The 10,758-nt window shown below is 43.7% G+C and overlaps 1 protein-coding gene across 1 annotated transcript; it reads left to right on the forward strand.

Moving 5' to 3' along the window:
• Positions 1-1,439: 1,439 nt before the first annotated feature.
• Positions 1,440-5,284, forward strand: LOC139372233 (gamma-glutamylaminecyclotransferase-like). The gene is made up of 2 exons (XM_071111995.1): positions 1,440-1,539; positions 4,514-5,284. Exon 2 carries the CDS (start codon positions 4,535-4,537, stop codon positions 5,003-5,005), a length of 471 nt encoding a protein of 156 aa, XP_070968096.1. The 5' UTR covers positions 1,440-1,539; positions 4,514-4,534; the 3' UTR covers positions 5,006-5,284.
• Positions 5,285-10,758: the final 5,474 nt, after the last annotated feature.

A 10,758-nucleotide genomic window follows, 5' to 3' on the forward strand; every position in this document is an offset into this window, starting at 1 on the left:
AAGCCAGGAAATACTAGCGTAGTCAAAATGGCATTGAATGAGGGCAGTAGCTAGCACTTTCATGGAGTCCTTATCAAACAGCTTGGACTTTCTAGCCAAAACCTTAGTCCTGGCATTAACCTTCCCTAGCACCTTATTGGCCATGCTCACACCTTCACAAGGTTTTAGTAGTCAGCATCTGGTTTGACACATTGAGACAGTTGTGGTAGTTTAAGAACATGTAACAAGGTTGGGCTATATTTATATATATATTTATATATATATATATATATTTTTTTTTTACCTTTAACTAGGCCAGTCAGTTAAGAACAAATTCTTATTTACAATGACGGCCTAGAAACAGTGGGTTAACTGCCTTGTTCAGGGGCAGAACCACAGATTTGTACCTTTTCAGCTCGGGGTTTCGACCCAGTAACCTTTCAGTTACTGGCCCAACGCTCTAACCACTAGGCTACCTGCCGCCCCAAATATATAAAGAAAGCCCCAACTCAGAATCATGGGGCTCTCCCTCTGTTCACTCAGTGTGCATGCAGGGACCTGCTCTCTTATTAATAAGTGAATAACAGATTTTTGATTAAGTTTAACTCAGACTTGTGTGATACGTTTGTCTCTCCTCGTTTGATTATACAGAAATAACCACCACAGGGTCCACATACATTTGCATATATAGCGTATGTCCTTGTCCTCTCCTTGGTTGAATTAGGGGGCATCTTATAGAAAAAATAAAACATTTATAATTGAAGTCAGTAACCATAGTAAGTCACATAAATAGACAACACAATCAGTACAGAGGAATAGGACAAAAAGTGATGTTTCAGTAAGAGTGGGATTTTTAGCATTCATAGCAACGGTTATCAACTGTACAGCAGGGATGGAACGGAAGCCTCAGAAAAGAGAGGTGGTGGTGGCAGCTGCAGAGCTGTTTGGGTTTAGGAGACTTGACATCAGAAGAGTTACAGGGTGGGCTAAGTGGTGGTGTCCCATCCTTTCAGGATGATGGCCTGAGGTAGGAATAAATACATTTAATTAGTAGAATAGGGGGGGTGTTATATATCATTTTGAAAGTGTAGTGTGTAGTGTTAGATAGTAGGGCATTTATTTAGTACATGTTTATTTTTCAAGTAAAGCATAAGGGAGTTGTATTCCAGTCTAGTAGGTGGCGGTAAAGCAACACATTGGATGCCCGTATCTAAATCCGCTACTGATTTGTATTAGTCTATAAATAATTCGACTAGTATTTCTGAAAGTGTAAGGATAATAACTCAGCCATGCTTATTGCTTGCCAACATGTTACTCCCGCTATGTTTAATATAACACAAATATACACGAATGATTCATTTCGGTTGCCTACGTGAAGTTTGTTCTTTAGAAACTATTTAACTCTAGCCACAAAAACGAAGGAAATGACGACAACATTGTACCGGAACCCTCCCTCTTCATTCCGGTGTCAGTTCAGCCTACCTTTCACCGGGGCCGTTAAACCCCGACAAGACGTGATGAGAGGCTTTCGAGGAGCTGCTTTTACTCACGTCGCTGTTGGTGAGCAGAACAACATTGTATTTCATTATATAATCATCTATAACGTTGCCGATATACAGGTTCGGTTGTGACTTGTGTAGTGACTGTATCAAGATAAATTACCTTTGATGCATTTTAAAACCAAACCTCAGTCCTGGAGACCTACTGGGTGTTTAGGTTCCAGCCAAGCATTATTACTCATCAACTATCTCTGGTTTCTGCACCTTCAGTCTTTACACACATTTGATTCACGCGTAGTGCTGGGCTGGAATAAAAACATGCTCCCAGTTGCTCGCCAGAGGAGAGGGTTTGGAGAATCTGCAGACGCCTAAACTAGTTTACTACTTTGGTTCAGACCTCTCTTTTGTTGCTGAAGTTGTACAACAACATGAGTTCAGCTAGTAATCAGCTAGTTATCAGCAACTGAAAGCAGCTAGTTATCAGCAACTGAAAGCAGCTAGTTATCAGCTAGTTATCAGCAACTGAAAGCAGCTAGTTATCAGCAACTGAAAGCAGCTAGTTATCAGCTAGTTATCAGCAACTGAAAGCAGCTAGTTTTCAGCTAGTTATCAGCAACTGAAAGCAGCTAGTTATCAGCTAGTTATCAGCAACTGAAAGCAGCTAGTTATCAGCTAGTTATCAGCAACTGAAAGCAGCTAGTTATCAGCTAGTTATCAGCAACTGAAAGCAGCTAGCTATCAGCTAGTTATCAGCAACTGAAAGCAGCTAGCTATCAGCAACTGAAAGCAGCTAGCTATCAGCAACTGAAAGCAGCTAGTTTTCAGCAACTGAAAGCAGCTAGTTTTCAGCAACTGAAAGCAGCTAGCTATCAGCTAGTTATCAGCTAGTTATCAGCAACTGAAAGCAGCTAGCTATCAGCTAGTTATCAGCAACTGAAAGCAGCTAGCTATCAGCAACTGAAAGCAGCTAGTTTTCAGCAACTGAAAGCAGCTAGTTTTCAGCAACTGAAAGCAGCTAGTTTTCAGCAACTGAAAGCAGCTAGTTTTCAGCAACTGAAAGCAGCTAGTTTTCAGCAACTGAAAGCAGCTAGTTTTCAGCAACTGAAAGCAGCTAGTTTTCAGCAACTGAAAGCAGCTAGTTTTCAGCAACTGAAAGCAGCTAGTTTTCAGCAACTGAAAGCAGCTAGTTTTCAGCAACTGAAAGCAGCTAGTTTTCAGCAACTGAAAGCAGCTAGTTTTCAGCAACTGAAAGCAGCTAGTTTTCAGCAACTGAAAGCAGCTAGTTTTCAGCAACTGAAAGCAGCTAGTTTTCAGCAACTGAAAGCAGCTAGTTTTCAGCAACTGAAAGCAGCTAGTTTTCAGCAACTGAAAGCAGCTAGTTTTCAGCAACTGAAAGCTAAAAAAGGCTAAAATAAGACTGTAATAAGACTCTGGTAGGTAAAAAAAAAAAAAGGTTTTATAAGTCACGGCCCTGTCTGATGCTAGAACCTTTGTGGGCCCCTCTGTGTGAGATAGGACTGTAGTAGGGGGATCGTTGGGGTGGGCCCCTCTGTGTGAGAGAGGACTGTAGTAGGGGGATCGTTGGGGTGGGCCCCTCTGTGTGAGATAGGACTGTAGTAGGGGGATCGTTGGGGTGGGCCCCTCTGTGTGAGAGAGGACTGTAGTAGGGGGATCGTTGGGGTGGGCCCCTCTGTGTGAGAGAGGACTGTAGTAGGGGTGGGCCCCTCTGTGTGAGATAGGACTGTAGTAGGGGTGGGCCCCTCTGTGCCAGTTCTCTATCCATCCTTCCCCTTGTCTGACTCAGTAACTTTCCATACAGCCAGTTCTCTATCCACCCCTTGTCTGACTCAGTAACTTTCCATACAGCCAGTTCTCTATCCACCCTTCCCCTTGTCTGACTCAGTAACTTTCCATACAGCCAGTTCTCTATCCACCCCTTGTCTGACTCAGTAACTTTCCATACAGCCAGTTCTCTATCCATCCTTCCCCTTGTCTGACTCAGTAACTTTCCATACAGCCAGTTCTCTATCCACCCTTCCCCTTGTCTGACTCAGTAACTTTCCATACAGCCAGTTCTCTATCCACCCTTCCCCTTGTCTGACTCAGTAACTTTCCATACAGCCAGTTCTCTATCCACCCTTCCCCTTGTCTGACTCAATAACTTTCCATACAGCCAGTTCTCTATCCACCCTTCCCCTTGTCTGACTCAGTAACTTTCCATACAGCCAGTTCTCTATACAGCCAGTTCTCTATCCATCCTTCCCCTTGTCTGACTCAGTAACTTTCCATACAGCCAGTTCTCTATCCACCCTTCCCCTTGTCTCACTCAGTAACTTTCCATACAGCCAGTTCTCTATCCATCCTTCCCCTTGTCTGACTCAGTAACTTTCCATACAGCCAGTTCTATATCCACCCTTCCCCTTGTCTGACTCAGTAACTTTCCATACAGCCAGTTCTCTATCCACCCTTCCCCTTGTCTGACTCAGTAACTTTCCATACAGCCAGTTCTCTATCCACCCTTCCCCTTGTCTGACTCAGTAACGTTCCAGTTCTCTATCCATTCCTCATTGACCCCAACATACATACATTACTTTTACATGTTAAGTAATCAATGTTTTATTTGATTTGAATCCTTAGTTCTAGTATGGTAACATGAATTAGAATATTTCATGCCAGAATCCAACAGAGTAAAACCAGGTTATGTTTTGATTTCCGCTGGGGTCCAACAGTTAAACTATGGTCATGAGACATTCATAAGTTCCAGTATATTCTTCAAGAATCAATAGGTCACACATCACAGGAGGGTTGGTGGCTCCTTCACTGGGGAGAACAGGCTCATAGTAACGTCTGAAACGGAATGGTATCAAATCACGTGGTTTTCATGTGTTAGTTTCCATTCCATCCACTCCATTCCAGCCATTACTATGAGCCCGTTCTCCATTCAGCAGCCTCCGGTGCAGAAATGGGTGTGTCAACTGCAGGTTGTCCAGTTAACTGTGAGACAACTAAGTGTTCCATATCTGTCCTGTTTCCAGATCTACGTCCCGCCGGTCCAGATGACTTATATCTTTGTCTATGGGACTCTGAAGAAGGGTCAGCCCAACTACTTCAGGATGCTGCCGGACCAGGGGAACGGGAAGGCTGAGTTCTGTGGTCACGCCCGCACCGTAGATGGCTACCCGCTGGTGATCGCTGGGAAGTACAACATCCCCTACCTGCTGAACCGTCCCGGGGAGGGCCACAGGGTCCAGGGGGAGGTGTACAGGGTGGATGACACCATGCTGAGCTTCCTAGACGCCTTCGAGGGCTGCCCCACCATGTACCAACGCACCTCCGTTCAGATAGAGTTGGAGGACTGGAAGGTGGAGGGGAGAGAGAGGAGCCCAGGCAGCATGATGGAGGCCTTCTTCTACAGCACCACCTCCTACCAGCCTGCCTGGCTCAAACACAACTTCTATGAGAACTACGACGCCTACGGAGACCATGGCTTGGTGTACATCGACAGGGAGGACAGAGAGATCCACTGAAGGATCTGTAGCCTGGGTGCCAACATGCCACTCCTTGTTATGATAACACCAGCAGGTCTGGGACCTGGCTAGAGGATAGATAGGCTGCTACACAGGATAGCTTTTTAGATATGTTGACTTGGTACTGTTGTTTTTACAGTTGACTACTTTTTACTGTCCAGGGATGTAAACTGCTGAGGGCCCTAGAAGGAGACACGTTGTTGTTGCACTGAACCATGTCATACATCCCTGCTAGGGGGAAGTGCAGGTTTTAACTAATTAAACAACAGAATATCATCTACATGATCCGTCTCTGTGTGCAACATAACCAGTGGTTCATGTGAACCGAACTCACAGCTAAAACAATCCAATGTTATTTGTTGACTAAACTTTACTGCAAATGACACTCAAGTCTTGAGAAAAAAACAATACACTAATATTGCAGTTACCACGACAGCCTTTATAATAGAACGCTTGTTACCACGACAGCCTTTATAATAGAACGCTTGTTACCACGACAGCCTTTATAATAGAACGCTTGTTACCACGACAGCCTTTATAATAGAACGCTTGTTACCACGACAGCCTTTATAATAGAACGCTTGTTACCACGACAGCCTTTATAATAGAACGCTTGTTACCACGACAGCCTTTATAATAGAACGCTTGTTACCACGACAGCCTTTATAATAGAACGCTTGTTACCACGACAGCCTTTATAATAGAACGCTTGTTACCACGACAGCCTTTATAATAGAATGCTTGTTACCACGACAGCCTTTATAATAGAACGCTTGTTACCACGACAGCCTTTATAATAGAACGCTTGTTACCACGACAGCCTTTATAATAGAACGCTTGTTACCACGACAGCCTTTATAATAGAACGCTTGTTACCACGACAGCCTTTATAATAGAACGCTTGTTACCACGACAGCCTTTATAATAGAACGCTTGTTACCACGACAGCCTTTATAATAGAACGCTTGTTACCACGACAGCCTTTATAATAGAACGCTTGTTACCACGACAGCCTTTATAATAGAACGCTTGTTACCACGACAGCCTTTATAATAGAACGCTTGTTACCACGACAGCCTTTATAATAGAACGCTTGTTACCACGACAGCCTTTATAATAGAACGCTTGTTACCACGACAGCCTTTATAATAGAACGCTTGTTACCACGACAGCCTTTATAATAGAACGCTTGTTACCACGACAGCCTTTATAATAGAACGCTTGTTACCACGACAGCCTTTATAATAGAACGCTTGTTACCACGACAGCCTTTATAATAGAACGCTTGTTACCACGACAGCCTTTATAATAGAACGCTTGTTACCACGACAGCCTTTATAATAGAACGCTTGTGACCACGACAGCCTTTATAATAGAACGCTTGTTACTACGACAGCCTTTATGATAGAACGCTTGTGACCACGACAGCCTTTATAATAGAACGCTTGTTACCACGACAGCGTTTATAATAGAACGCTTGTTACCACGACAGCCTTTATAATAGAACGCTTGTGACCACGACAGCCTTTATAATAGAACGCTTGTGACCATGACAGCCTTTATAATAGAACGCTTGTTACCACGACAGCCTTTATAATACAACGCTTGTTACCACGACAGCCTTTATAATAGAACGCTTGTTACCACGACAGCCTTTATAATAGAACGCTTGTTACCACGACAGCCTTTATAATAGAACGCTTGTTACCACGACAGCCTTTATAATAGAACGCTAGTTACCACGACAGCCTTTATAATAGAACGCTTGTTACCACGACAGCCTTTATAATAGAACGCTTGTTACCACGACAGCGTTTATAATAGAACGCTTGTTACCACGACAGCGTTTATAATAGAACGCTAGTTACCACGACAGCCTTTATAATAGAACGCTAGTTACCACGACAGCCTTTATAATAGAGCGCTTGTTACCACGACAGCCTTTATAATAGAGCGCTTGTTACCACGACAGCCTTTATAATAGAACGCTTGTTACCACGACAGCCTTTATAATAGAACGCTTGTTACCACGACAGCCTTTATAATAGAACGCTTGTGACCACGACAGCCTTTATAATAGAACGCTTGTTACCACGACAGCCTTTATAATAGAACGCTTGTTACCACGACAGCCTTTATAATAGAACGCTTGTTACCACGACAGCCTTTATAATAGAACGCTTGTTACCACGACAGCCTTTATAATAGAACGCTAGTTACCACGACAGCCTTTATAATAGAATGCTTGTGACCACACATCTAAATATTGCACTTGGGGGGAGAAAAACATGTTAAAGTATAAATTGAATGAAACAGTCATTCTATTTCTGCCCTGTTATAGTGGCCACTATAGTAGACATGGATCAAGTGCACAAGGCTACATGTGAGCAAAAATAACATTCACTGAATTAAAACACTCCAGTGTTACTGTCAAGATCAACACTAAAACAATGTCTTTGGGCCACACATTATTACATTGTACACTTCCTGCCTGTGGACATGTGTTCTACAATGTGTCAGCAGCAGAGAGGAGGGAACGGGTGATTTCTTTCACCTCTATAGAGGCATCCATCTTAAGCCCAGCTACACCTGATCCCTGAATCCACCTGTTTAACAAGCAACGCCTCATTTTTCACCTCATTCTCTCAACCTGAAAATGAAACAATACTGTAGAGAGAGAACATTAGTTAACATTTCACACAGATTGCCAGGGTCCAGTAAGCAACTGTGTTATAACTCGAGGAACGGCAAGGAGTCGTATACCAGTTAATACTATAGCGAATTGGTTACTAATGTCGGCTAGCGTCAGCTGTCTGTTGTAACGTTAGCTAGCTAGCGTCAGCTGTCTGATGTTGTAACGTTAGCTAGCTAGCGTCAGCTGTCTGATGTTGTAACGTTAGCTAGCTAGCGTCAGCTGTCTGATGTAACGTTAGCTAGCTAGCGTCAGCTGTCTGATGTTGTAACGTTAGCTAGCTAGCGTCAGCTGTCTGACTTTATTAGCAGCAAATTTTCACACCATGAACTCAATTATTTGATCAGATAAATTGGCTAGCTAACGAATACTTGTCCCACCACACTTTCTCCCTCACCTCAAGTAGTCCTATCTACCGTACTGGGTCCAGTCATTGGTACAGTACTACCAAACCCTACTGTAGTTCTACATGTCTATCGTTTCTTACCTGACCCATGTCATGTGACTTAGCTACTGTCAGATAAATGTTGTTTGTCTACTCCGTAGCAGAACCTGTTATGCTAACAGAACATTAGCTACTGTCAGATAATGTTGTTTGTCTACTCCGTAGCAGAACCTGTTATGCTAACAGAACATTAGCTAGTGTCAGATAATGTTTTGACTACTCCGTAGCAGAACCGGTTATGCTAACAGAACATTAGCTAGTGTCAGATAATGTTGTTTGACTACTCCGTAGCAGAACCGGTTATGCTAACAGAACATTAGCTAGAAAGCACTTTAGACTGTACGTAAAAATTACTACAATTATACATTCCTCTATGAAGCTAAACTGTCTGATCACTGTAGTGAGTGATCACCTGCTGCAGGACATGTCTGACCTGTTGTTGAGACCATTAGTGGGACAGGACATGACTGGCCTATGTTGTTGAGAGTCCATTAGTGGGACAGGACATGACTATGTTGTTGAGACCATTAGTGGGACAGGACATGACTATGTTGTTGAGAGTCCATTAGTGGGACAGGACATGACTATGTTGTTGAGACCATTAGTGGGACAGGACTATGTTGTTGAGACCATTAGTGGGACATGACTATGTTGTTGAGACCATTAGTGGGACAGGACATGTCTGACCTATGTTGTTGAGACCATTAGTGGGACAGGACATGTCTGACCTATGTTGTTGAGACCATTAGTGGGACAGGACATGACCATGTTGTTGAGACCATTAGTGGGACAGGACATGACCATGTTGTTGAGAGACCATTAGTGGGACAGGACATGTCTGACCTATGTTGTTGAGAGTCCATTAGTGGGACAGGACATGACTGACCTATGTTGTTGAGAGTCCATTAGTGGGACAGGACATGACTGACCCATGTCGTTGAGACCATTAGTGGGACAGGACATGTCTGACCTATGTTGTTGAGAGTCCATTAGTGGGACAGGACATGACTGACCCATGTCGTTGAGACCATTAGTGGGACAGGACATGTCTGACCTATGTTGTTGAGACCATTAGTGGGACAGGACATGACTATGTTGTTGAGACCATTAGTGGGACAGGACATGTCTGACCTATGTTGTTGAGAGTCCATTAGTGGGACAGGACATGACTGACCCATGTCGTTGAGACCATTAGTGGGACAGGACATGTCTGACCTATGTTGTTGAGACCATTAGTGGGACAGGACATGTCTGACCTATGTTGTTGAGTCCATTAGTGTGACAGGACATGACTATGTTGTTGAGACCATTAGTGGGACAGGACATGACTGACCTATGTTGTTGAGACCATTAGTGGGACAGGACATGACTGACCTATGTTGTTGAGACCATTAGTGGGACAGGACATGACTATGTTGTTGAGACCATTAGTGGGACAGGACATGTCTGACCTGTTGTTGAGACCATTAGTGGGACAGGACATGTCTGACCTATGTTGTTGAGAGTCCATTAGTGGGACAGGACAGGACATGACTATGTTGTTGAGACCATTAGTGGGACATGACTATGTTGTTGAGAGTCCATTAGTGGGACAGGACATGACTATCTTGTTGAGAGACCATTAGTGGGACAGGACAGGACTATGTTGTTGAGACCATTAGTGGGACAGGACTATGTTGTTGAGACCATTAGTGGGACAGGACATGACTATGTTGTTGAGAGACCATTAGTGGGACAGGACATGACTGACCTATGTTGTTGAGACCATTAGTGAGACAGGACATGACTGACCTATGTTGTTGAGAGTCTATTAGTGGGACAGGACATGACTATGTTGTTGAGAGACCATTAGTGGGACAGGACATGACTGACCTATGTTGTTGAGACCATTAGTGAGACAGGACATGACTGACCTATGTTGTTGAGAGTCTATTAGTGGGACAGGACATGTCTGACCTATGTTGTTGAGAGGCCATTAGTGGGACAGGACATGACTATGTTGTTGAGACCATTAGTGGGACAGGACATGACTATGTTGTTGAGACCATTAGTGGGACAGGACATGTCTGACCTGTTGTTGAGAGACCATTAGTGGGACAGGACATGTCTGACCTATGTTGTTGAGAGTCCATTAGTGGGACAGGACATGACTGACCTATGTTGTTGAGACCATTAGTGGGACAGGACATGACTATGTTGTTGAGACCATTAGTGGGACAGGACATGACTATGTTGTTGAGACCATTAGTGGGACAGGACATGACTATGTTGTTGAGACCATTAGTGGGACAGGACATGACTATGTTGTTGAGTCCATTAGTGGGACAGGACATGACTATGTTGTTGAGACCATTAGTGGGACAGGACTATGTTGTTGAGAGTCCATTAGTGGGACAGGACATGACTGACCTATGTTGTTGAGACCATTAGTGGGACAGGACATGACTATGTTGTTGAGACCATTAGTGGGACAGGACATGACTGACCTATGTTGTTGAGACCATTAGTGGGACAGGACATGTCTGACCTATGTTGTTGAGAGTCCATTAGTGGGACAGGACATGACTATGTTGTTGAGAGTCCATTAGTGGGACAGGACATGACTATGTTGTTGAG

Source organism: Oncorhynchus clarkii, chromosome 18 (genome assembly GCF_045791955.1).
Source record: "Oncorhynchus clarkii lewisi isolate Uvic-CL-2024 chromosome 18, UVic_Ocla_1.0, whole genome shotgun sequence".
NCBI lineage: Eukaryota > Metazoa > Chordata > Actinopteri > Salmoniformes > Salmonidae > Oncorhynchus > Oncorhynchus clarkii.

Excerpts from the sequence above, each read along its gene's own strand:
- LOC139372233 (XM_071111995.1), top strand. The coding sequence starts at position 4,535 with ATGACTTATATCTTTGTCTATGGGACTCTGAAGAAGGGTCAGCCCAAC.